This window comes from Eptatretus burgeri, chromosome 11, assembly GCF_056783735.1.
Source record: "Eptatretus burgeri isolate ZD-2024b chromosome 11, Ebu_testis_v1, whole genome shotgun sequence".
NCBI classification, from domain to species: Eukaryota; Metazoa; Chordata; class Myxini; order Myxiniformes; family Myxinidae; genus Eptatretus; species Eptatretus burgeri.
In genome coordinates this window covers 66,597,320-66,625,135 of record NC_140971.1, presented here as the reverse complement: position 1 = coordinate 66,625,135, position 27,816 = coordinate 66,597,320, and the positions used below count along the sequence as shown (strand labels likewise).

The 27,816-nt window shown below is 44.4% G+C and overlaps 2 protein-coding genes across 2 annotated transcripts in view; one reads left to right on the top strand and one right to left on the bottom strand.

Moving 5' to 3' along the window:
• Positions 1-3,402: 3,402 nt before the first annotated feature.
• On the top strand, positions 3,403-22,990 carry LOC147017273 (protein argonaute-2-like). Its single transcript, XM_085846741.1, has 19 exons — positions 3,403-3,580; positions 3,724-3,895; positions 5,947-6,064; positions 6,153-6,337; positions 6,507-6,643; positions 6,813-6,944; positions 7,662-7,749; positions 13,270-13,417; positions 15,849-15,968; positions 16,222-16,344; positions 17,233-17,360; positions 17,475-17,659; positions 17,776-17,935; positions 18,101-18,188; positions 18,366-18,560; positions 18,731-18,865; positions 19,474-19,575; positions 22,124-22,320; positions 22,564-22,990. The coding sequence occupies exons 1-19, from the start codon at positions 3,517-3,519 to the stop codon at positions 22,637-22,639; spliced, it is 2,553 nt and encodes an 850-aa protein (XP_085702867.1). The 5' UTR covers positions 3,403-3,516; the 3' UTR covers positions 22,640-22,990.
• A 133-nt stretch (positions 22,991-23,123) lies between these two features.
• The window catches only part of KLHL29 (kelch like family member 29), a 24,069-nt gene continuing 19,376 nt past the window's right edge, over positions 23,124-27,816 (bottom strand). The window contains exons 6-12 of the mRNA XM_085846740.1: positions 26,530-26,786; positions 25,679-25,877; positions 25,399-25,581; positions 25,089-25,269; positions 24,307-24,500; positions 24,012-24,156; positions 23,124-23,758 (exon numbers count right to left, since the gene is read on the bottom strand). Of these exons, the coding sequence (XP_085702866.1) occupies positions 23,575-23,758; positions 24,012-24,156; positions 24,307-24,500; positions 25,089-25,269; positions 25,399-25,581; positions 25,679-25,877; positions 26,530-26,786 (1,343 nt within the window). The 3' untranslated portion in view covers positions 23,124-23,574. The remainder of the gene's footprint in view (positions 23,759-24,011; positions 24,157-24,306; positions 24,501-25,088; positions 25,270-25,398; positions 25,582-25,678; positions 25,878-26,529; positions 26,787-27,816) is intronic.

Below are 27,816 nucleotides of genomic sequence, written 5' to 3'. Positions count from 1 at the left end.
ATATATCTGGCAAGTTTCAATTACTGTAGATCGGACCAGTGGTTGTCGAGAAACAGCGGTCACACACACACACACACACACACACACACACACACACACACACACACACACACACACACACACACACACACACACACACACACACACACACAGACACACACACTGCTGGAATTATAGATAGATGACGGTGGGACATGGCACGGCCACAAATGGCGTCTAGGGAATGTATGAAACGGGACGATCCCGTAACATAGAAGACGCCTGCTCAGCCTGCAACGGTGGGACAAAGCATTCGTCACCCATTTTGTCCGCGATGTCCGAGTGTGCCTGGGCAGTGTCGGCTGTCGGGCGATGACGGGTATTTTTGCTTGAGTAATATATAAACCGATTTATCAGTTAATACAAAAGCACTTCCCTTACAAAGCGTCAATCGAACAGAAAACAAAACCTACCGAGCTGAAGTGATCACGTGACGAGCGTTTTCATCTTCACCTCCACCTTCCTCTGGATCGCTCGTACAAGGCTCAAAACGAGGCGGCTCCACAATCCCCCCCCCCCCCCAAAAGCGTTTCCATCACTAATTTTGTCTCCAATCGTTTCTTCAAAATCCCACTGATCAGTTTCAACATTCTGAGAACCTTCAGAGTTGCTGACGATGGTGGAATCAGTATCTGAGTCCGAGCTCGATATGCACTGCTTCTCCATGTAAAACCGCCATTTGGATCAAGGTGGGTTCCCATTGTGACGTCACTGGTGAAATCGAAAACTGACGCTCTCGGGCTTTTTTCGACACTTTGCTATTGGCAAGAATTTTTTTTTCTTATTATATTCCTCTTCAAATTTGACAATGATTGATGATTTTTCAATGGTTTTCAGAAAGGAAAAAACAACTTGCATTTGGGTTCCTCTATAACAGACACAATTATTTCCACATTCTTGTGGGATTGGCCAGGGGGGAACTTTTTGGCCCAAGTCTTTCAGGAACTGGCTGGCCAAGCCTGACACTCGACGAAGTCTCTTGGGCAGGAATTTGTACTTTGTTCATGGTGCCGGCGATAGCTCGCCGACTCCTCGTGAAGGACACAGTGTGATCTATGATCTATAACGTCGAACAACTAATACCAGCAGATAGGACGCCCAGCTGAACGTCCATCCGAGAGACGACACACACACACACACACACACACACACACACACACACACACACACACACACACACACACACACACACACACACACACACACACACACATTGATAAATCACTCTGCCTGTGAAACACCGGGATGACAGTTTGTAGCTGAGTTGGGAATCGAACCCAGGAAGATTGACAGCTTTGAGACGCATGCACATACCTGTTGGTCTCGACCCTCCCGCCAGCCCTGTTAGGATTACAAAATGCAAATTATTCAACCCACTAATCTGTAATATTGTGTTAACCCATTCAACCCAACCCATTAATTGAGGAACATTTAAACGTTTACATTGAGGATACAGTTATGTTCCGTTTTGTCATCCAATGTCCTATAAAAGTATCTATCTAACAAGTGGTGCCAGGCACAACAAATCCCGCCCATTTAAGGCATAAAGTTATTTTGGGGATCAAATGTAAATTTGATACATCCTTAACCTGAATGTTGATTATAAGGAATAGAATAAGGAATATTTTAGTCTTAGTTTGAAGTCAATTAAACCATTTTTGACGGAGTTAAGACCGTAAAATGATTTTGACCTTTCAAGGCCACGTAAGGTCAAAGGTCATGGTGTCAAATGAAAGCCAATAAAGGACTTGATAAATGTCTTTCATAGTAAACACGCATATTCCTAACCTTTTTTGATTCATAATGGAAAATTTGTAATTTTGACTGATGACCATGACCCCCAAAACTTCGGACCCTACCGATCTTCACAAATATGCATTATTCACTATAGGAATGGGGAGGATTATAAGTGACAAATAGAATAAGGTTCACTATTAGCTTAGTTTGAAATAAATCAGATCATTTTTGACGAAGTTATGAGCGAAAAACAATTTTGATCTTTTCGTGACCTTGACCTTGACCTTTGATCCAATTGGACCCAAAAGTTAATGGGGTCGTCCAAGGTTCATTGCCCACCTGTGGATTAAATTTGATAGTGTTTGCTAAAGCCGTTTTGCCGTAAAGTTTGCTAACAGACAGAGAGACAAGCGGGTAGGCGGACATGGGAAGTCGACTACCCAATAGAACCTGACGCGATGGGCCTGTTCGATGGGGAATGACCTGAGGATTAAGCACAAGAAAATTCATGGCTCTAGCTTCAAGGGTTAATGCTGCAGATTGTTTTTTCGTGAAAATGCCCCCACATTTCGAGGTTTTTCGGCCGTTGCTAAGCAACGGAGGGGTCCATAGCAACGGTTATTTCTCACACATAACTAGGACATACCATGAACCTACCATACCAGTTTCATGTATATCTGACTCATTGTGTCTGAGATATAACGAACTTTGTTTTTTTTATTGTTTTCGACCAGGGTTCATTCAAAGTCTATCTTCTCCGAACAGTTTTCATAGGATCCGGCTGGAAATTTTTGAAAATATGGCTGAATGTACTGCCCACAGTCGCTCGTGGCACGATTTTTGATTTTCGAAAAAATTATTTTTTTATGATTTTTCAAAAATTTCAAAGTCCCGTTGCTTAGCAACCAAAGGGACGTTAGCAAACAGTACCGACGCGGAACAGCTTGGTCATAAACTGGTCCTACCACCCAATTTTCCTCAAAATCGAACAACTGCAAGGGGGTCAAAAACCCCCGACAAACACACACACGGACAGACCGACACCACGACCAAAAAATAAGGGTAAAAGAAAATATAGATAGATCATAGATCAAAATTTTTTTTTATCGAAAATTTTTTTTTTCGACTCGATCAACTACCCAACAGACAAACAAACCGGACGATTACAATATCCCGCTCCCTCCTTCCGGGGGGGGGGAGGGATAATAAACGAGCACTATGAGACAAATACATTTTGTACAAACATCTTCTTCTTCTTCTTTCGGCTGCTCCCGTTAGGGGTCGCCACAGCGGATCATCCGTGTGATCCGCATAGTGATTTGGCACATGTTTTACGCCAGATGCCCTTCCTGACGCAACCCTGGTCGCCTCTTACGACACAGGGATATGGTACACCTATTTTAACCGGGGTATACACCGGCCCAGTACACTGGTACTCATTTCGCCGACCTCGGAAGGATGACAGGCTGAGTCAATTTTGTACAAACATCTATGTTGGATAAATAGATCCCTGGCCACGCCTTTTGATTTGATGTGGGCGGGGCTTGAGAGATGCGTGGCTAAAGAGGCGTGGCTAAAAGATGCGTGGAAAAAGAGGCGTGGCCAGAGAGTCGCGCACAAACGAAGTCACAGGGATTGGTTGTCACATTATTTACTTGCCGCGCTCGAGGTCTCTGGTTATGTTACGTCGTGAGGTCTCCGCTTGTCGTTGGCGTTGTTTATGACTCAGCGAGTCACGTGATGTGCTCCCCGACAAACACCTACGGTCACTTTCCCACGTGCAAATCGCGTCCAGAGCTCCCAGGTCGGTTCGGGGTGTGCACCGCCGCACGTGCCGTGACCCGTGCTGTGCCGGGACGCGAATGGTCCACAATCGTCTATTTTTTGAACAAATCCTGCGACTAAGTTTATGACTTTTATTTATTTATTTATTTATCTCCGTCCCAGACATGTGTTCAGTCGTGGAGGTGTTCCAGCCCCCGGCAAGACCGAGTGTGGGTCTGCTCGGAAGTACCATCAGTCTGCGGACGAACCTCTTCCAGCTGGACATCCCCAAGGGCGTCATCCACTACTATGACGTGCAAGTGTTTCCTGAAAAGTGTCCACGGAGACTCAACAGGTCGTGTTGCAGTGAAGGTTGCACTGGTTAACAACAGTCCATTTCACTAAGTCACGTGACAGGTTGTGCGATCCCATATCGAATTTCACTTGTTAAGAAATGTTAACCAACCGATTAGAACGGTGTGTTCTCTTCTACGATGACTTGGAGTATCCATTGGTAGTTTTCTTTCCGCCAGTGGAATTCGAGTCGGATTGAACATGAAGTGTTAAATACTTTTACAAAGGCAGAAGTAGAAATAAAGACACGGGACCCTGGGGTAAAACAAGCCAGTGTGTCATACGTGGGCATCTATTTATTACGTACGCAAATATTTGGAATATTTTGCACTCCCCCCGCCCCCCCCTCCAATGTTCCATATATGCCTCTTCCATTCCTACCTTCTTCAGCTTCTCTCCCCACACTCCCTGAGCTTTCTATCCTTCTCCCTCCTCTACGTCATAAATACATGGCCCCAAACGGTACCGGCACTCTCGGTGAAGAACACTTCAACGAAAGATCTTCAACCATATTACAAAGGATATGAAATCGAAAATCACTCATAGAGTGACACTTGGTGAAACGGAATGGCACTCGGTTGAGCGCATACCTCCACCAGGCTGAACAGTTCAAATTTCGAATCTCGAACAGATCTAAATCCGGATCTCAACCAAAATCGAATCGGCTTGTTCTTATCCCCTTCACCAACTCGTCCACCGAGTTTTGTCATAACTCATCCACAACTTTTTGAGATATCGTGCGATACAGGTGGCCTGGTGTTGGCTTAATGCTTACGGTGGTGGGCTTGGGATCCTATGATACCGAGTTCAAATCCCACTCAGCTATTGAATTAATACCAGGTGGGGTTGACTCTGCCTGTCATCCTTCTGAGGTCGGCAGAATGAGTGCCAGCATGCTGGTATCCTGTGGCGGAGTGGCGACCCGTCCAGGATTGTGTCCAATGGCCAAGGAGACTGCTTGGGCAGCGCCGACGCTCTGCACAGAGTCTGGTCCCAATGGATGGATGTTGGATGTGACGCATTGTTTTTGGCCCCATCTCTCAGTGGTGAAGAATTACTTGAAAAATTCTCGGATCCGGATCCGGATTCAGATCTTCACAAAAATTGAATCGATTTGTCCTTGTCACACACCCCCAACCTGAGCACAAAGCTTCATCTGAATCCATCCACAACTTTTTGAGATTTCATGCAATATCGTTTTTGGCCCCATCTCTCAACGGTGAAGAATCAGTTAAAAAATTAAATAATTCTCGTATCCAGATTTGGATTCGGATCTTCACCCAAATTGAATAAATTATTTCTAGTAGCACTCCCAACCTGTCCACCAAATTTTGTTGGAATCCATCCATAACCTTTTGAGACATTGTGCTACATATCGTTTTTGCCCCATCGCTCAACAGTGAATAATCACTTAAAAAAATTAAATAATTCTCGTATCCAGATCTGGATTCTGATCTTCACCCAAATTGAATAAATTATTTCTAGTAGCACTCCCAACCTGTCCACCAAATTTTGTTGGAATCCATCCATAACCTTTTGAGACATTGTGCTACATATCGTTTTTGGCCCCATCGCTCAACAGTGAATAATCACTTAAAAAATTAAATAATTCTCGTATCCAGATCTGGATTCAGATCTTCACCCAAAATGAATAAATTCTTTCTAGTAGCACTCCCAACCTGTCCACCAAGTTTTGTTGGAATCCATGCATAACCTTTTGAGACATTGTGCTACATATCGTTTTTGGCCCCATCGCTCAACGGTGAAGAATCACTTCAAAAAATTCTCAGTTCCGGATCCGGGTGTGGATCTTCACCAAAATTAAGCATTGCTGTCCTTGTCTGGTAACCTACACACACTAAAAATTTTAGAAAGATCGCTTGAAAACTGTGGCCTAAAATCGTGTGACAGACAAACAAACAGACAACCGCTGCAGACCAACATACTTGGCAAAAAAAAATTTTTCGCCAAGTAATGACCTGTGATGCAACACATGATCTCGGTGATATCTCTTAGGTGCTGCGTAACTCTTCCCTGTGGCCTGCTATGCAGAGAGGTGGTCCAACGCATGCTCAAGTCCTACAAGCAGATATTTGGTGAGAGAGTTCCCGCCTACGACGGATTCAAAAATCTGTACACTGCCACACCGCTGCCGATTGGATCTGAACGTGTGAGTTACCAGGAGGTCATCTCAACAGCTTTCACTTTATCGTCTGGTTTACCACACTTGCTCTGTGCTGGTGATATTCTTTAAACAGATGGAACTGGAGGTCGTCTTGAATGGGCACGTTTGGAGTGGTCGTAAATTCTTGGTTTCTTTGCGCTGGGTTGCGGCCGTGAATTTTCAACCCCTGCACAACTCTTTGCTCAGCCAGAGTGCTTCGGTACCCCGTGACTCGATGAAGGCTCTCGATGTGATCATGCAACATCTGCAGTCAATGAGGTTAGTAGGTTTTGCTAAGCGATGTGTTTTTTTATTTCGAAAACATTTTGGCGTTCGAGTTCAGCAAGATCCTTTCCTTTTCCCTTTGACTGAAGCTCTGAAAATGTAAATTCATTTCATTTCAACACTTTGCTACTAACAAGCTCCTCAAATGATTTTTAATCCTCAGGTATAGACTTGTGGGAAGATCATTTTTCTCTGAATCCATGGATCGTGTCCACCCGCTGGGATTTGGCCGAGAGGTCTGGTTTGGCTTCCATCAGTCGTTACGACCAGCCATGTGGAATGTCATGCTCAACGTCGATGGTGTATAATCCATGGTTGCTTATTCCAAGGGCTATATTTTATTTACCTTTCGTTTGAGGGGGTGAGGAGAGGTGTCATTGACCTAATGGTGTGAAGCTAAGACCTGTATGGCTGCACTCTTACTCCGTTTGTAATCCGACTATCAATTTTGTTCCCCACTTCCTTGAAGTATCGGCTGCAGCTTTCTACAAAGCACAACCGGTATTGGACTTCCTTTGTGAGATTCTTGGCCTGTCATCTCCCTTTAATCGGGCATTTCTCACAGAAGCTCAGCATGCCACCTTCAGCAGGGAGATTGTAGGTATGCTGCCATCACTGTGACAAACTCTGCTGTGTAGAGCATGTTGATGCCCCGACTCGTCATCGTTCGTATACAGCGTGTAGCTCTTGCAGGGGCATGGCGGTGCCGCTGATCCAGGACTGCCTGTAGGTTAGAGCAGGGATTTCTCATTTGTTTAGGGTACCAGCCTCACCCATTGTTTGTGAAGGACACCTTGGGATCTTTAATGTCGACCAACTATTGCGAGCAGACGGGACGCACATCCGAGGGACAACACGCACGCACGCACGCACACACACGACATATCACCCTGCCTCCAAAACACAAGGATGACAGTTTATAGCTGGGTCGAGGTTGAAACCCAGACTAGACCACACACAGGCGAGTGTGCGTACTTCTCGGGCCAAGGCTATCCTGCCAGCCCAGTGGCCAACTGCAGTCATGGAAAAATAACCGTTCAACCCTGCAATGGACTGCGAGTTCCAGTAACCGCAGTGTCTCTTTCTACAGTTTTTTTAGCATTGAGCCGGTCCAGGTAGAACATATCGTAAGATGACCGACAAAGCACCTGCCAATGATGCTGAATGTCCCCTCAGCGAAGTTCATGTTCGTTTTGCACGTTCCTTAATCAAAGAAATGCTTTTTCATGTTTTCTTCATTCGCTCATATTATTGTCCACAGAATGCTTTTCCTTGTTTTTCTAATCCTGTTCGATTTGTGTGCATGTTTGATTCTCAGGAATGAAGGTGGAAATTGCACATTGTGGGCAGTCAAAGCGCAAATATCGAGTGTGCAGCCTCTCACACAAGTCTGCAGACGTCCAAACGTAGGGAGGGCAAGTCCAGTGGTGCCTCACGCCATCGAGATGGCGCACCCCCTCCCTCCTCCACAAAAGAACGAGGAAACATAGACATTGCCTTCTTCTTCGTTAGTATGCAGCACACAGCTGCATAGTTGCATCATAAACTAAGGGTCTGGCTGTGCCGCTGATTTAGTGCCCTCTCTGCTGATTATGGCAGGAATTTGTAATTTGTTCAGGGTGCCGGCGATAGCTCGTCGACTTCGCAAAGGACACCGTGGGATCTTTAACGTCCACCAACTAATGCCGGCAGATGAGACGCCCGCTTAACGTCCATTCGGGGAACGGCACACACATTGATGAATCATCCTGCTTATGAAACACTGGGTGACAGTTTATAGGTTGGTCGGGATTCAAACCGAAACTGGACGGCTTAAGGCGAGTAAAAACATTGCTGGTGCACAATGAAGGTGCAAATTTGACTTCACCTTATATTCACCCAAGTCCGTACGTCACGAAACCCACACTTGCTCCGCTTTTTTTAAAGCACGCTCCGGCTTCAGACTTTTTGTCATTCAAAATGAGATCCTCAAGTTGATGTCCATGTTATGGATCAGGGTGGGTGGTCTTACAGCATGCGGTTCATTACCTGTACGCTTTTGCATTCAGGTTCAATTGATTTTGCACGGCTCAGATAGGGCTCGCTTTCCTTGTCAGGCAATAATGACGATCTTATGCAACCGGGCATCTGTGAATTCTAACAGGCTTGATTTATTTTTTATTATATTTTTTTCACTAAGCAGAAATTTCATAATAATTTGTTCCCTCCATATTTGCAATGCTGCTTTACTGCCATATTGATTTTCAGCACATGCATTAAAGCAGAAAATGATTGCTTATAGTCCAGCAGCGTAGTCTGATATTTCAGATCAATTGTTCAAATTTGCTTTGGCTGACCAAGGCACAATCTCGTGTGGCTCCATATCTAGAATTGTTCGGAATACATTATTCTAAATGTGTACCAATTTTGGTGCTTTTATGCAAATTTGAACAATTGGTTTGCTATGCTGCAGTGCTATTATGGGAATTGGCTAGCAAGACTAACTATCAAGACAAATGCACTCAAAAGCTATATATCTCCATCCGTTCCCCTTGCCTTTTTAAGAATAAACAACAGCAACAACACCACCAACAACAAAGAAAAGAAAAAAAAGAGTCCAGGTCAAATTTGAACCACCCCTAAATTTTCACCCTGACCGTTGGAAAACAAGTCAGGTGGTTGTCTCTGAAACCTTTTGGCATCCCTTGAAGTTTTATTCAACATGTATGAATGAAATATAGTTCTCAAGCTCTCCAGGGCTAAATCCGATCCCTTGCGAATGAGAAATGCTTCAGGAATATTTGTGGCTGGGTGATGGCGTCTTTGGTGGCCCAACACTGATCTGGGACAGACGGCTCTTCCATTCACCTCAAATCTTGTACGGTGGAGGGGCGAAGGGAATTGGGGGTGTTTTGCTGTTTTCAAGAGATTTTGACAACGAATCTACATTTTAACATTTTTCAGGTTTCCGTACTCCAACATTGCTCTCCTTATTGACTGAAGGAAATTATATTTATTTATCTATCTGTCTATTTATTATTTGCTTTTCTATATAAATAAAATATATATATATATATATATATATATATATATATATATATATATATATATATATATATATCGATATATTCATCTATAAGCCTGGTGTTGGCTTCACGATTAAGGTGACTGGGTTAAGATGTTAGGGTCTTGGGTTTGAGCCCCTGTTTTTCTGTTAAATATCACCAGGTGGGTTGACTCAACCTGTCATCCTTCTGAAGTCAGCAAAATGAGTACAATCTTACTGGAAACAGGGCACTGCATCAGCGGCACAGCTGCGCTTCCAGCAATGATGCAACCAGCAGCCACAAGCTGCACACGAATTTATGAATTTTGTACATTTCTTTATGTCTTTCTTTACAGGAGCGAGGCTCATGGAAGAGCAAGGTAGATAGCATTGGGACAAATATCAAGGCAATGAACGACCAGGAAAATAAAGGGAGGAAATGCTGAACCAAGCAAGTAACATGGTATGATGCCATTCACATGCAATAAAGTAGAACAGCCACTCGGTAGAGCACGTACCTCTGCCAGGCTGATTAGTTGACGTTTTGTATCCCACTGATAGGCTGGATCTGGATTCAGACCTAAAGTAAAATTTAATCGGCTTGTTCTCGTCACCGGACCAACTGATCCACCAAATTTTGTCCGAATCTGTACACAACTTTTTGAGATATTTTGTTCCCAACCAAACAAACAGACCGACAGACGGGTGAAAACATAACCTTCATCCACCTTGCTGGAGGTAAAGACCCTGATTATTTCCATATTGTTTTTTTCAAGTTTGGGAGCAGATTATTGATAGAAAACAAATTTCCTTGTTTTGTATGAACAAATGTTGGTTCATGGAGTTATGAAACAACGGAGGGCAGCAGATTCACAGACTGGCAAGGGATCCAAGGGGAACAGGGTAACAAATATGTCTCACGGTAGGAAGGAATAGGGTGGGGAACGGGGTCGGTGATGGTTGAAGAGAACAGGAGGCGGGCATGGTAGAAAGCATGAAGTGACTTGGGGCAGCACTCTTGAAAGACTGGAGGGAGGGGCATGAGACTATCGGACCAAGATGTCAGTTCCACAGACTAGTAATCTCCAGCTTTGGATACTTCGATCCAGACACGTCGAATCGAGTGAGTTTAAAAAATGAAATGTAAAAATCTCTTGTCGATTCCTTTTTTTAACCCCTTTTTAGCATCGAGATAAAAATGCCATTAATCTTTCACTCAAACACATCCTCCATCTACTTCCCATCCACTGCGATACCTGTGCATTGTGAATGGATTAATCATGCCACAAGGCTGAGCACGATGCAGAAGCCACAGAAAGGCCATGTCGAATCGGGTGTCGTTTGAAACTCGAGCCTGTACCCTGCTCTGGGCTCCGCACGACGTTTCGTGCCGGCGGCTTTTCTCGGGTTGAACAGATGGATCGTGGTTATGATTTTATTTTATTTTTTTGGTACGATGATTCATTTGGGCTAAGAATTGCGATCGTAAATCGATCATTTTCTACAATGCTCGGGATGTCTTTTTTTTCATGTGGAACGAGCATGAGGATGGGGCTCAGTGGGGAGCAAATGGGAATGGAGCAAACACACTTTGTGAGGGTGGCTTGAATGCCAGATCTGCAACGATGTTTGGGAACTCGTGGTCAAACAACTGCATCACCTTAAATGTTCTAAAATAAATATTTCACTGATGATTGAACCGCATTTACGGTCACGTGCAAACAGTGGTGGTTTGAATCAGCAATGACGTGCCATGAAAGATTCCTATTCTGTTGAAGCAGGTCAGTCAACTCGGTCTATGCCAACGAAGTCTTGCATCTGCATACGTATTTTGAAAACCTTCACACAAAACAATTTATATTGTTACCAATTCTGGCCTGCCTGGCGTGCGATCGGCCGCGTACCTCGAATAGCAGCCGCGTCGCCCACCGGACGGACAATTCAGTCGTGACCCTCCTGGAACTACCGCCAGGAGCCAGTCACGGGTGGGGGTTTAACCTCACCACAACCCAGTCGGCATTCCACCCGCGCGAAATAGAGTGAATCGCCGAATGTCGATATACCTAAATACCCGCGCGGGTAACCTACCGAGGGGTTGCACCACGCGCAGGTGGCTTAGGACACGAACCGCTTAAGCGGTTCGTTCCGTGCTACAGGGATAACCGAGCGGTGTTATCGCCGACCTCGACGGTTCAGATTCTTCTTTACTCGGGTGTTCAAAACCCACTACTCATTCCACGATGCAAGATGGCACTTTCAATGTGGTGAAAGGAGGACGTGATGAACGGGATACGTTGCACACAAGGACATTTATTATAAAGCACACGTATTCAAAAGCAAGGCAGTCATGCATGTATGTACAGCCAAACAAAGGCAAAGAAGAGTTAATTCCGAATAAAGCAATTATTTACAGCACAGTCACTTGCACAGTTCTACTTACAGGACACGGCGCCACAGCATGCATACAAAAACCCGAAAAGAAAATAGGGACTTCCCTTGGTGGCCGTCGAGTTCTCCTCCCACGACCGTTAGCGTGATCGCGCCTGGCCCCGACCTCTCGTGGCCGGCGAACCCTCTCTGGCACTCCTCGTTCGGACGCGCAGGTTCACGACACAACCGGCGCTGCCGCGTCTCCCGTCCGTGCCTCCCCAGACAGGCCGCTCGCCAATCCGCGAGCGCAGGACCAAGACGACAGGAAGACAAAGACGAAGACGAGGGCCAAGACGACAAAAGACTCAGCAACGAAGACCCAGGCGACAAAGACTCCAAGAGCAGACGAGTGAAGAGGAAGAGGGTGTGCCCCGCCCGTGTCTGTCCTTTATGGAGCGGGCTCCGCCCATCGCTCCGCCCCGTTCTCGGCTCCACCTCCCTTCGAGGCGTTTCGAGAAGCCTCTCGAAAGGGGCGTGCCCTCACTCCGACCGCCACACGCCGCGCATCCACCAATCGGGAGCGAGCCGCCCACCCCTTCCCTTCACACCAAGCGCGGGGAAAATTCAGGCGGGAGAAGTCCGTTCAGGCCCCGCAAGAGCCTTTCTTGCAGCAATCCTGCGTCCTTCCTGTAATGGCTCGTGCCGGGAATATCGTCGGCGCGTGGTCCGTGGAGGACGGCGTTCGGAGTGCGAGAAGTGGCGAAGATGGTGGTGGTGGATGTGGTGAAGGTGGTGTTGTTGGTTTGATCCAAAATAACGACAGAACAGAAAAATGGCTATCTCAAAGGATCGCAGCCCGGTGAACACGGAAATTCCCCCTAAACAACGGTGGGGAAATCTAACTACACATATACTTATCGTCATAACTGATCTAAGGACCCTTTCGGGTGTATTGCGAATTTCCACAGCCGTAACAATATATATGATCAACTCTTTTGTTTGTGTTGGAATAGAACGGTCGGCACATGCATTAATACTTCTTCTTGGGGTGGTTGATGTGATCTGTGGTTATGGTGGTTGCCAGGGGTTAAGGGTTCATAATCTTTTATAAAGTTTAAAGGATATTATTCCATACTTCTATAAACTGGGCTGGTTTATGAAAAGTAAAGTTTGCTGTTGGATAATTATCAATCCTAACTTCACATCTTCAAAGAAGGTGTCTGGTCTGCACGTGGCCCAGGCCCACACATTGTGGTTCATTGTCAATTGCATCAGGCAGCCTGAGAATGGGAAAAAAATTTTTTCCTATTTTGATCAATATATTATGAACAAACTACCTCCCTCCCACCCCATCTCCCAAAGAAAGGTTTATTTAAAAATTGCAATTTTCGAATGCATTGTCCATATGAACACAAATGATAAATGATGGTGTTACTCAAGTTAAATATTCTGTTGAGTGTCACAGATGTAAATGGTCCCTACGATGTACTCCTGTGTCTGAGCTGCTCTTTTATCTCAATGTCTGGTTCAGGTTCCCTCTGCTACTGGCCAATGGACAATGGCTGGAGTGTTCGGTCACGCGTTATTTCCGTGACAAGCACAAGCTGCAGCTGCGGTTCCCACACCTGCCCTGCTTGCATGTTGGCCACAGGGAAAAGCACACTTTCCTCCCACTCGAGGTAAATAGGGGCTGTTTGCACATCGTCCTCCGGAGACTCCAGAATTCACCTTTATTTTCATGATTAAGCTTGGCTCAAACTGGTCTCTGGCTGATCACGAATGGCATCTTATTACCTCCACCACCGAAGGTGAAGGAGGTGATGTTTTCACCCCTCTCTGTCTGTTTGTTTGTCACTTGCAAAATCGAAGATTTTTCAAGTATATCGGTCGATTTTGTTATTCTGTCTGTCTGTTTGTCAATCGCCTACAGGTCACAATTCTAAACCGATCGTCGTGAAACTTTACTAAGTTGTAGAGTTGGTCTCAACTGAGAATCCTATTGATTTTGAGGTTTAAGGTCATCTTGAGGTCACATTTCTAAAATTGTCATTTTTCATCCGATTGACTTGAAAGTTGAGCAGGATTTGCATATTGCGTCACTGAATCGGGAAATCAACTGTTTTTGAGTTCAAAAAGTCAAAGGTCAACTCAAGGTCAAACTTCAAAAATCAAATTTCATCTGAAAAATCGTCAGCTTACGTCCGGTTAACCTGAAAAATCATCAGCAGAGGGTCGTGCATCACTGAACTTGGAAACTAACGATTTGAGATCAAAAGGTCAAAGGTCAACTCAAGGTCAAACTTCAAGAATCAAATTTCATCTGAAAAATTGTCAACTTGCATCTGGTTAAGCTGAAAAATCAGCAGCGATTGCATCGTGCTTCACTGAACTTGGAGACCAACTATTTGAGATCAAAAGGTCAAAGGTCAACTCAAGGTCAAACTTCTAAAATCATCAATTTCAATCTGAAAATTAATCTAATTTTATCCGATTGACTTGAGCTTTGATAAATATTATCAATTTTAATCTGAATGAAATAGATAATGATGTATCCATGGCAACCTTTGGAGAGGGGTTGTGGATTTTGTAAGTATTGTGCTCTGTACGACGTCTTTTTCTTGTTTGTTTGTTTCTTTGTGTGCAGGATATCTTAAAAAGTTGTGACCGGATCCGGATGAAATTTGGTGGGCATGTTGGGTGTATGACAAGGACAAACTGATTACATTTTGGTGAAGAGCCGGATCTGGATCTGACTAGTAGAACTTTTTAGGTGATTATTCACCATTGATAGGGCCAAAAATGATATATAGCACGATATCTCAAAAAGTTGTGGACAGATTCGGACGAAACGCGGTGGGCAGGTTGGGTGTGGACAAGGAAGAATTGCTTAGATTTAGGTGAAGATCTGAATCTGGATATGAGAATTATTTAATTTTCAAAGTGATTCTTTACCATTGAGAGATGGGGCTCAAAACCAATATAGTACTGTACAGCATGATATTTCAAAAATGTATTGAGCTCGATATATTCTCACGGATCAGGCATTACGTGGAGGAGGTATGCGCTCTACCGAACACCCTTCGAGTTGAAACTATATTGCAGCCGTAACTATCGATACGAATATCGACGTACAGCCATTTAGCAGTGAAGAGTGTCAGCATCGGGTGTCTGACAAGATGGTGTAGTGGGAGGGTCTGAGTTCGATACCTCGCCTGATGATTTATTTACATTTTGTACACAGCACGTGGCTGCTGGTTTGTATATTGCTGGGGGCAAGGCTGTAGTCGTGTTGATGCAGTGCCCCCTGAAAGTGAGAGCAGGACTTTGTAATTTATTCAGGGTGCCGGTGATAGCTCACTTACTCTTCGCAAAGAACACTGTGGAATCTTTAACGCCCACCAATTAATGAGGACAGACTGTATGCTTAGCTTTAACGTCCATCCGACGGATGGCACATTCATTGATGTCTCGCCCTACCTGTGAAACACCAGGATGACAGTTTATAGCCGGGTCGAGATTCGAACCCACGATAGACAATTCAGAGGCGAGTGTACATACCTCCCGCCCACCACGCCAGACCTGACGATAAAACTGTCGGGGTGATGCCTCGCAGGCAGAACATGACATGAGTGTGTGCATGTCCTCCATTACCTGGGATGTTTAACTCGAGATTCATATACCAGCTTTGGCCCCTGGTGGTCAGTGAAGATACTTCGTGCTTTGCAAAGAGTAGGCAACTCTCGTGGTCACATTGCAAAAACTCTAAATTCCTGCCTTAATGTGCAGGGGCACTGCATCAGCGGCACAGCAGCAGCTCAGTCACGATGCAACCGACGGGGCGAAATTGTTTTCGAATCCCCGACCAATGTGCATTTCTAAGAGGGGGAAAAAAAAAAAAAAATGTTTTAACGTTTCAAAAGGTATTTATTGTAATTCGTTATCCACTTTATAAATTCCATGAGTGGAAACATTTCTGACCCGTTGGAGCTTCGACGTCCATGGGATCAGATGCTTGTAGATCAGAAAGGCAAGACAGTAAATCCTCAATTCAACATAATGTGGTGACTTTGAAAGGCACGCACCAGACACGTTTCCACGGTCCTTTTTCAGGTGTGTGACGTCATGGCTGGCCAACACTGCATCCGTCATCTCACCGACAGCCAGGTTTCTATGATGATCCGTGCGACCGCTCACTCGGCGACTCACAGGCAGGAGGAGATTGCCAAGCAGGTGAGAACACCTTGATGTATTTGAGGTTGCACAAAGCATGCTGTGTTGAGTTGGAAGTAAAAAAAATAAAATAAAAAACCCCCCAAAGGATGAAGATTTTCGACATTTACTTTTTCCATTTGCTGAGTAATTATTTATTTTTCATAGCATGTACTTATTCACAATGACCAATTCAAGAGGTGCAATCTTTAACGTGTTGAGTTCATCACCACCATGCTGGATTTGTACCCATAACGTTTGCTTTGATCTCCAGATGAAGACCGTCGATTTCAAGTCAGACCCTTACACAAGGGAGTTTGAGATTCATGTATGTGACAAGATGACTGAAGTGGTCGGCCGCATCCTTCCAGTACCTGTGCTTCAATATGGAGGCAAGGTGTGGTTGTAATGTATCACAGGATGTGGGCGTGTTCTCTCATGCCAAGGGCCAAAAGTGGCCAAAGTTCTGGTGGTGGTGGTGGTGGTGGTGGTGGTGGTGATAGTGTTGAACAACACAGTCAACAACTATCTTCATCATAGCTGTGAAGGATTACCTGAGTTTTTTTTTAACAGAATGCTAAACCTGGTGTTGGCTTAACGGTTGAGGTGGCTGGTTTAAGATCTTGGAGTCTTGAGTTTGAGACACCGGGCGTAGTGGCGTGCGCCTGTAATCCGGCTACGCGGAGGCTTGGGTTGGAGGATCGCTTGAGGACGGGTACTCTGCACTGGGCCGTGGTATGAGACGTAGGGCAGCGCGGAATCATGGTGAAACCTACTCCTTATCCCTGTGTCGTAAGAGGCGACCAGGGTTGCGTCAGGAAGGGCATCCGGCGTAAAACCTGTGCCAAATCAGTATGCGGATCATAACGGATGATCCGCTGTGGCGACCCCTAACGGGAGCAGCCGAAAGAAGAACAACAACAACAACGGTCTTGAGTTTGAGACCCTGTTGTACCGTTAAATAACACCAGGTGGGTTGAGTCATACTCAGCCTGTCATCCTTCCGAGGTTGGCAAAATGAATACCAGCTTTCTGGAAACAGGGGGCACTGCATCAATTGCACAGCTGCTCTCCCAGCAATTATGCAACCAGCAGCCGCAGACTGCAAACAAAATGATGATGATGATGATGATGATGATGATGATGATGATGATGATGATGATGATGATGATGATGAACAGGATGTTTATTTATAACTAGTTGGAAAAAAAAAATCAATCTGATCAATAATTCTTCCCACCTCACAATTTCGTTGCCCTGTCCTTTTTATGATTTCACCATCAAGGTCACAGTGAGGCCACATGGAGGCATTTGGGACATGCATGGAAAACAGTTCTACAGTGGCATCGAGATCAAAGTATGGGCTCTGGTTTGCTTCTCGACTCGAAGATACTGCAGTGACGAATGTCTGAAGTACGATGTCCAACATCACTTGTTTATTAAATGGACACAGACACAAACTTTCTGCGCTTTTTGGACAGGTAATTGCAAAAATTATCCTTCTATTGATCATCATTAAAACTGCAGGAGCTTCACAGATCAGCTGCAGAGGATCTCAAAGGATGTAGGGATGCCTGTCGAAGGTCAGCCATGCTTCTGCAAGTACTCGCAAGCCCTCGATAGCGTGGAGCTTCTCTTCCGGCACATCAAGGAGGCACACGCCGGCTTACAGCTTGTCCTTGTAATTCTTCCAGGAAAGACACCTCTATACGGTGAATATTGCACTTACGACTTCATATTATTATTTTTATTATTCTTAAGTATAATGAGAGCAAAGTGTTTGGTTGGTATACCGCAATGGTATTGTGCGTACCTGCGTTCCCGACAGCCGAGGTGAAACGTGTGGGGGACATGTTGCTGGGAATTGCGACGCAGTGCATCCAGATGAAGAACGTGACGGGTACATCGCCGCAGATCCTGTCCAACCTCTGTCTGAAGATCAACGCTAAACTCGGGGGTGTCAACAATATTCTGCTTCCACACCAGTGGTGAGTTGTTTTCATCGTTGGCCGTTCATGGTTCCCGAATGTTGTTTGAAATTTCATCACTTTTCCCATTTTCTGTGGTCAATGGGAAGACAAATTGTTGTTCTTCATCCTCGAGCAAGACACCAATCATTCAAATTTCTTCCACCTCTCCTACCTTTTTCTTAGCCCATCGGTGTTTCAACAGCCCGTGCTCATCCTTGGAGGATGTCTGTTGCACCCACACGCGAGACATGAGCGATCTACCATTGCCGCAGTATGTGCCACACCAGAGCAAGTTGCAAAATACGATAGAGATGAACTCCAGTTTAACCGACATTTACACACAAAGAACTATGGCCTACAGCTGATGTTTTTGAGCAAATAAAATAGCTTTCCACTTGTACTAATGGATGGCCAGAATTTGAAGAGTTACATCCATTCTGGTGTGCAGGTGGTGGGCAGCGTAGATGCGTACCCAAGCCGATACTGCAGTGCGATTCGATTTCAGCAACAGGGACTGCTCTATGTCGTGGATATGGCACCAATGACGCGTGAGCTTCTCGTGCAGTTCTACAAGGCAACACACTTCAAACCAGCGAAGATTATTTATTTCCGCAAAGGCATGGCTGAAGGACACATCCCGAAGGTTCACGTGGGCAAAGGGAGCAAAATCTGATCATAAAATGGTGATGTTGAGGAACCGTGTTCCACTGCAGCTTTCTCTTGATTCTGTTTTGTGAAATTTCAAGGCGATTGTCAAGACGAGACCTTCACGACCGTACATCTCCCCTACTCCTTCTTTTCTTGGCTCGTCAGGTTCTCTACCATGAGCTTCTGTCCATCCGTGAGGCGTGTCTTGGTCTGGAGGAGGGATACAAGCCAGGCATCACCTTCATCTCTGTGCAGAGATGGCACCACACACGTCTCTTCTGCTCCAACAAGGCTGAGCACGTATGTCCTCGTGATAAAAAAAAAAGAAAGAATACAACCATGAACGAGGGGATCATAGAGGAAGTGTGCTGAGAGGAAACCTTAGACATTTGTAATAATGACAAATGCAACATCAGACAGCCAGCTTAATTCTATGTTCGAGAAAAGTGAATCTCGTGTTTAAGAATTTGATTTGATTTAAGAGCAGGCAACTTGAGTCGGGTTAGGTTTTGCTCCTAAAACTTGCACTGCGTGCCTTTTAACTCCTCAACCACAATATCTGTCATAACTTTTCGTGGGAGGATCATAACAAAGGCGAGCCACCCTTTGAGTAGCTTCGCCATTCCTGAGCAGCACCGAGCTCATCACAGTATACAAAGCTTTCCTATGGAGTTCCAAGGTGTACTGCTGGTTTTCAGTTGCCGTAGGGGACATCAGTGGTTCCTCTCAATGGGAGAGGGGAGGGGTCAAGGGTGAGGGAAATCGAACCACAGAATACAAATCAGTCCAGCAGATTAACCAGCTGGATTGTTCTGTTGTATTCCAATGATTTTTTTTTCCTCTATATCCAACCATCCCACTCTTTATTTGGAGAGAGCTTGGAATTGACTTTTTCCGCTTTGCCGCAGGTTGGGAAGAGTGGAAACATTCCAGCTGGGACTATTGTCGATATGAAAATCACTCATCCCACGCAGTTCGATTTCTACCTGTGTAGCCATTTGGGCATCCAGGTATCAAGCATCCAATGCAATCTTATCATTTTCTGCTCATAGTGATGATGGGTGTTTAATTGGGTGGAAAAAGAAGAAGATTGTATTGCAAGGTTAAAAGACAGCTGGTCTCTATTTAAACCTTAAAAAAAAAACTTGTCAACTGTGTTCAACCACCTCCTTTCTGGTCTTGCGCCCTCTGCTCTTTCCGTGCTTTGTCCCACGCAGGTTTCTGCAGGGTGCACGTGGTCCACCATCAACTCCCTTCTGCTAAACCTACCTAAATCCAGAATCACTGCTCATTTATTCCTTTTTCCCCACATGTGGAATAAACTTCCATCTTCTCTTCAATCTCATTCTTCCCTCCAGGTCTTCAAGACAGCTGTTCACCACCATTTCAGGTCGTCCCCAGTCCAAAACCATGATCTTTTCTACCCCCTAACCTCACCCACTCCCAGGCCCACCTCCTTCCAAATTTCGTTTTTTCTTCCTGAGAGTCTGCTTCTGTACTTATCTTGTCCTCCCATATTTCCTCGTTTGTCCAGTTCTGTCTGTTTTATCCTTCAACCCTGCTGTCTCCTCTTTCTACCGTTCCTTTTGTTCTGTTCAGTGTTCTAGCCCTTCCCAAAACCTTGACTTTGTATACCAAAAAAACCAGAAAAATCGATGAATTTGGATTGGGAGACGATCATGTGTAAATAGTGGAAAGTTGGTTCAAAGATCTAAGTGAGTGGAAATGTGGAGGAGAAATTAATCGATGGTTAGCATTGGGGAGAACAAGCAATGTCAGGATTGATAAAGATCTGGAAAGACAAATATATGACAAAACAATGCAAAAGGAGGCTGCTGAATGCTCTCGTACGTCCAGTTGCAATGTATGCATGTGAGTCACGAATAGTGAAGAAGAAAGAAAGGAAGAAGATTGACAGTTTTGAAATGTGATGTTGGAGAAGAATGTTCAAAATTCCACAGACTGCAAGAACAAACCTATCGCTGCTTGAAGCATTGTGATAAAACAGAAACTGTCGTACTTTGGATACATCATGCATGTTAAGAAAACGTGGAGTCGACCATGTTTGGTATGATTGAGGGAAGAAGAGGCAGAGGCTTGTATGTGCAGGATGGATGGGGGAACAGCTGCAACGAAGCTGACTTGCCAGAGCTTTGGGAAGCAGTGCAGGATAGAGATATTTGGGGAAATCCAATTATGAATGTCACCAGAAGTTGGATCGGACTTCATGGAACTCGATAAGATCAAGCTGCAGCTCGGAAATTTGGGATTAGCATTACTAAGGCTCAAATCCCATCTGTCGGAAATATATGGATATCTGAACTCCGCTCAGTCATGTTCCTGTCTCCCTTAAATTTCAGGCATCATTAAACATAATTGGATTGCTTTATTACTGTAAAATCATGTTGTCCATTGAATGTCAAGTTTGGAGTGGAGTATCAGGCCAATTTAGAATTAGGACAGATTGTGTTTAAATTTTATATGTACCCAGAGGTTGAAGCTTATGGAATAGCTGTGTGCAGAGGATAGAACGCCAAAACTGATCTGAGCAGAGCAGAACCAGAAGACATGGGACAGAGGAACATGAGTGAATGTAGACAACAGCGAGAATAGAGTTTATGGGAATAGAAAAAAAACATGGGGGTGTATATATATATATATATATATATATATATATATATACATATATATATGTATATATATATATATATATATATATATATATATATATATATATATACATATATATATGTATATATGAGATGGGAGTGAGATGCCATCTTGAAAGATGAGAGTGGGGAAGGGGATGGAATTTACAAACTGTTACATAAGGAAGGGGGTGACAGGGGAGGGTAAATCAGGGAAATTAAAGTTGAGAATGGAGGAACATGTAGAGATGAGAATGAGGAAGTAAACATGAAAATCACATTAAAAGGAAGGTGTGGATTAAATTTTGCATATGTAATATTTGGATGGTCAAAGACGATGCACTCAAGATTATTCCACTTTTTTCAAAGGAAGTGGAGGTAAACAAAATTTGGATTTGAAAAGGTATTTGGTTGTTGGAAGAGTATGTGTGATGTGGTGGGGTTTGGCCTTGGCAAACAAAAGTGCTTGCTGATCCTAAGCCCTCACCCCCTCACAAGATGAGAGATGGCAGAGGGCAGTGATCGACTGCTAACCCATCTGCTGTGATTGAGCCGGCCTCGTTTTCATTCATTAAATGTCAAGGCCTCAGGGCTCGGTATTGCAATGATGTAAGATGGAACACAGGAGTACCAGCTCAGTAGAGAGCCATACTTTCCGACACTGCAAGTGAACACCTTGCACATTATTGGGAAGATAAAACAACTGAGTCATCTTGGATACGTAAATATTCCAAGGCAATATCTGCCTGGAATCAAAACTGGAGATATTTGACAAAGATTTGGATGTACAAATAAATGTTCGATATCCAAGTATTTCCATGTTATTGAAGTAACGCAAGTTAATTTGGGACACCTGCTTACCAGAAATGATTACTTTGACAGCTGAGCTTAGCTGTTTTTTTGTGTGAAGGGAACGAGCCGCCCATCGCACTACCATGTATTCTGGGATGACAACTGCTTCACAGCAGATGACCTGCAGCTGCTCACATATCATCTGTGCCATGCTTATGTGCGTTGCACAAGTTCGGTTTCCATCCCTGCACCTACCTACTATGCACAACTTGTGGCCTTTCGTGCTCGTTACTACCTCATGGATAGAAAACACAAGTAGGTTGGTCATGGAGCTTTAGGGGATTTTTGTAAACCGAGAAAGAGGAAATGATAACAGCAGATATTGACTTCCAGCCCATCTGAATGCAGGTGCAACTCCAAAGGTATTTTTTTGGTAAGAACGGATATCCAACCTGGTTGCAGCCTTAAATGCCATAAAGAGCAGGAGACCTAATAGATCAATGGTGTCATGATTTAATTTTGTCTATGTTCTCGTAACACAATATCTCATATCTGCAGTGAAAACAGCCTGAGGGAACTTGTGAAGAATGTGCAACTACATAAAGACACCTTAAGAACAATGTACTTCGCCTGACTGAACACGGCCGGGTGGTCAACAAAGGACGCCGAAGGGTCGCTGCCTTCCACGATGATGAAAACTGAGTTTTGAAGGAGGTGGAGGTAAAAGCTTGGATTTGATTGGAAGAGCGAGGGTGATGTGGTGAGGTTTGGGATTGGCCAAAAGAAGTAAGTGCTTGATGATCCGAAACTCCTACCACCTCATGCCGATAGATGGCAAAGATCAGCCTCAGTCTAGTTGATCGGATGGCATCCATGAGAAGGAGGAAAAGCTCTGCTGAGTGCGGTGAGAAAGGCCGCACCATTGTTGCGATGTCACTGGCACCCAAAGTATCCAAGGAAGTGACCAAACTTCCCCCAAGATCAGTAGCTGTCAATTGTTTGCCTCGTCAGTAAATGAACCTTAGACCTTATATATTACAAAAAAAAAAAAAAAAAAGTCGTTTGTAAAATTGAATTGTTTCTGTACCAATATCACTTTCAGCAATCTTTCAAAATAATTAAAAAGTACTTAGTTTTATTTTGCTTTTTTTGAATGAGGTAAATCAGACAAAAAAGGTTGTTAAATGTACAGGTTTAGGATTACTCACTTCAACAAGAAATGCACTCGGCTTAACTAAAGTTGGCTTTTTTAAACACCAGATATGGACAAAAGGACATTCCATTTGGGAATTCAACATCTTCCACAAAGGCCTGTGGAAGCATATGTACAGCAACTCTTGGGAACAGAGCTATTGCAATGCTTAGTAATAGCTTGCATGTGTTCCACTGCAAATTGTGTTCAATTTAACCTTGACAAACATGTGTCTTGTGAAAGTTAAAAGAAAACAAATTAAACTTGTTTTTTTTTTCTCCCCCAATGGATATGCCTGCTTTAATCATTTAAAAACACCAACTTAAAGCTCCACTGGAATATGAAGGGAAGGGATTTGGGGTCAGGTGCAATGGTAATTATGACGAGGGAAGGGATTTGCGGATTATGCCACAGCCGTGACGGTAGACGGGGCATGGAAGGTCATGGTGAAGAGTCCAGGTGTTGGTGCTGGGATCAAACATTTCAGTTGTCGCCAGAGCTGGACCTTCAGGATGGGCCAAGCCTCCCATGACGTACACCTTTCCATCATGGACCACAGCTCTGCATGTGCAAACCAAAGCAACACCATCAGGTCCAGGGAATAATCGTGCAAAAAAAAAAATAAAAAAATAAAAAAAAATAAGAGTAAAACTCAAATTCTTGAAAAGCCATTCATTGCGATCAAGCTCAACAACCCCCTCCTCTGACCCTCACAAGGGGATTTTTTTTATGATAAACACTCAACTTCATTGCCAATAGCACTTGGCTTTTAAGGAAACATTACCCGCAGAGATAACCACGCATGTGCCATTACCCGCAAAACTGCCGGCTGTAGTTCATGTCCGGTCCAGACTTGATGTTCTCCTTTTTAGGGTCATAGATGGTGGTGGCCCGAGCATAGGTGCCACCCAGGATGTAGATGAGATCGCCAACAACTACTGCAGGTGTATTCTTGTTATCTGTGCCCCAAACACCCGCCCCAAAATACTAACATGAACCACGGTTGCACAGATTGCAAGCAGCCATTTAATCGATGGTAAGAAGGTCGATTACATTCCCAAAAGTGACAATAAAACTGGAAAAGGAAAGTGGGAGCTAAAACACCACACCTATCATTGGAGTCTCAATGTAGCTCCAGGTGTTACAGTGAGGGAGGTAAGACTGCATGATGCAGGCAGACCGCCCGGATTCATTGACACCCCCAAAGAGGTAGATTCGGCCCCCATAAGTCGCAGCTGCGGCCGAATGCACCGCTCTTGGCAGCATTGCAATGTCTTCACGCTGGCTCGTTACAGTGTCGAACCTTCGAGCGGGCCAGGACATCAACATTTGTTAAAATGACAAATGTGGGACTGGACGATACAATTCACATTTTTTACTCTATGAAAATTCTGCGGGCACAATTCGGCATCGAGTAGGCCCTGCAAAACGTAATGGACGATCAAACATTTACCACCACCTGGCTTGAAGCACGAGTTGAGAAAGGATTTGTGATGAGCATGATGAAACTTCCATTTGATCTGGAAACAGACTGGCCTCTTACCGGCGATGTGACAAACTACGCAGAAACCAACCCCCATTGCTAACGATATGCTTGTCAGCACCAGTGTTGCGTTCCAGACAAATTCCACTGGTGTTGGATTACGCATCAATAATAAAATAAAATAAAAAAGCTCTTGGAAATACGAGATCGAGATATGAACAATAGACGGTGGAAAACAGTGCGCGTCAAAAGGCAGAGATGCTTAACGAAAAAGCAGCACAAACAATTGTATTAATTAGCAAAAACTACAAGAAACCATTGATGCATCCCAAACTAACAAAATGGCCAGATGTTAAGAGCGACTCGCAATTGGGCAAAACAGGAAATCGGGCATTGCAACAGACAAACCTCTCGGCATGATTGAGATTACCGGCCACTCCCAGGCCACCGAGAGCGTAGATCTTGCTGTCCAGGGCAATGTTGTTGTGTCGGCAACGAGGCAAGGCCATGCGCAGTGCCAGGTTCCACCTGTCCGCCAGTGACGAATAGCACCAAATATCCGAAAGAATCAGACCTCCCTCCATACCACCTGCACAAGCGCATGCAACACCGAGATAGCTTCACATTCAAGCGCACAATGAGTGGGATCTCCACAAAGAATTTGAGTCTCAATCATAATACAATATACTGGTGGAGGATACAAGGACAGAGGTCACACCTGTGAGGTACATATTGTCACCAGATGCAACTACGCTGTAGAACTCTCGGTCGAAGAATGGCAAACTAGCGAGTGGAAACCAGCGGGTGTCCTGCGGGCGATGGCAGCTCACGGCCGTCAGGTTACGCTGACTGGAGCTGTCGAAGTGCCTCCCACCTACCACCACAATCACCTCCACCATGCCTGAACATTGAAGGGGGAAAGATGACATCATGCATTGCGGCTGAACACGTAAAAAAGATGGCTACCGGCAAAAACGACTCGCAATCGAGATACTCACCAACCACCGTGCGAGGTCGTGTCTGTGGTGTTTGCATGTCCTGACGAGCATGAGGCAGCATGTGATAGCGCTTGGCTTCGTTCACAAGTTCACGACACGTCTCTGTACTGCGGACAATCTCATCTTTGTCCACAGTGTCAAACAAATATGAAGGGTGGATGAATGGCAGGCGGACAGCAGAGAGGACATCAGCCGAAAACTATTGAGAAGGATAAGGAGAAAGAGGAGGTGAAGTTTTACTCTTTCAAGCACACAAAAACTGGCACTTTTACTGGGGGTAAAGCATTCCAACAAAATGTAAAGCCTGTCCGTGGCCACTTTCTCCCCAAATTAAAAACTTGATGAAAACAATAAAAAAAACATATATTTGTACATTTTATTCATTTGTGTTCTCCAAATTCTCATAATAAAGGTTTATTGAAGATTTGATGACAAAAGCTCAAATGGAGAAAGAGTCATGGCCTGGACACACTGAAGCTCAATGGTAAAGAAAGAAAGAAACACCGAAGCGATTAAACAAAAACAAAACAAAAAAACCCGGTAGGAGACGCATTATCATCATGTACCATTAAACCCTGTGGTTACCAAAGAAGGGTCTCACACTTTGCATGTTGTGGCCTGATTAATAAGGGCTATTTATAATTAGTGACCTTTCCTTTTCACATTTTGATGGAATTATTAAATATTTTTTCCATATTCTCATAACAAAGATATGTTGAAAATTTATGACAAAAGCTCAAATGGTTTAGAAAAAATAAAAAATAGGTATGTGACAGACTGACTGACACGGTTGCAAAACCCAGTCTCCCACGGTGCCGGAGCAGGGTGGAGGGCAGTGGGGAGTGAAATACCTTCATTCGTCCATTTTCATGTCGAAGCCAGCGGATGGCCACCTCATACACTGGCTCTTCGACTCGTGCATTGAGATCATCAGAACTCAGGTACGAGACGAGCTCATTCTTATTCAGGTGCAATATCTCGTCACTTGCACAAACCTCAGGGAAGTGCTGCATCGCAAATATGCGTGCTGTCTCCTCCAGTTCGGGGCAACTCATCGCCTTCGCCAAGGACTGGATTCCGAGACAGTTTCTGACACTAATCTGCTTCTCTGTGTCAAGCAGGTCAGATAAGGGGGGAAAAAAATTACACACTTAAGGCTTTCAAACCCATTGCTAAAGACAAAGCCATCAATACAAATCTGTCTTGAGTGCAAAGAGAACCAGAAAAATTGAAGCAAAATGGTTTGGTGCAAGGAAATGGGAGAAAGGTAAAGGGGCACAACAGGCAGAGCGCGAGAAGGGAAAAGGCGAGGAACAGATGGAGCATGAATGAGAAAGGGAAGGTGAGGAACAGGTGGAGCATGAATGAAAAAGGGTAAAGACGAGGAAGAGGTCAAACGAGTGAAGGATAAAAGTGTGGAAGAGAAGGGTAAAGGCAAAGAAGAGGCAGAAAGTAAAAATTACCCCGTGTGGGGGTGACGGTCATCTCTATAATGTTTTTTTTACTATCATAATCGATGAACCGTTGCCAGATATCTCCGAAAATGACAGACCAGATAGGTTTTGAAAATGGCGATTTCACAACTTTCGTGACCTTGACCCTGACCTCGAATCCGGGAAAAATATGTCGTTGGGTATCACTCATCGACCTCTACCCACATAACAAATTTCATCAAGATCGGAAGTAAAAAGTTTTCTTTGTACTGGGAGGTGTTTTTGACCATTTCCAGGTTACGTGGCGGCCAAACGGGACGGAAATTCAAAAATCTGTCTGGTAAGATACAAGATAATATTTTTTACTATCATAATCAATAAACACTTGCCGAATATCTTGTAGAATGGCAGACAAGATAGGTTTTGAAAATGGCGATTTTTAAAACTAACGTGACCTCGTGACCTTGAACCCGGACAAAAGTTATATCGTTGTGCAACACTCATCGACCTCTACCCACATACTAAGTTTCATCAAGATCGGAAAGAAAAATTGTGAACGGACGAACGGACATTTGGTCTGGCTTTATTTAGGTCATCTCTGCAGAGATGACCTAAAAAAAGCATGGAACAGGTAAGTTGCAAGAAAGGGAGGGCATGAGAAGCAAGAGCAGGTAAATGCAATTTAAATCTGGTTTTTGTTGAAAA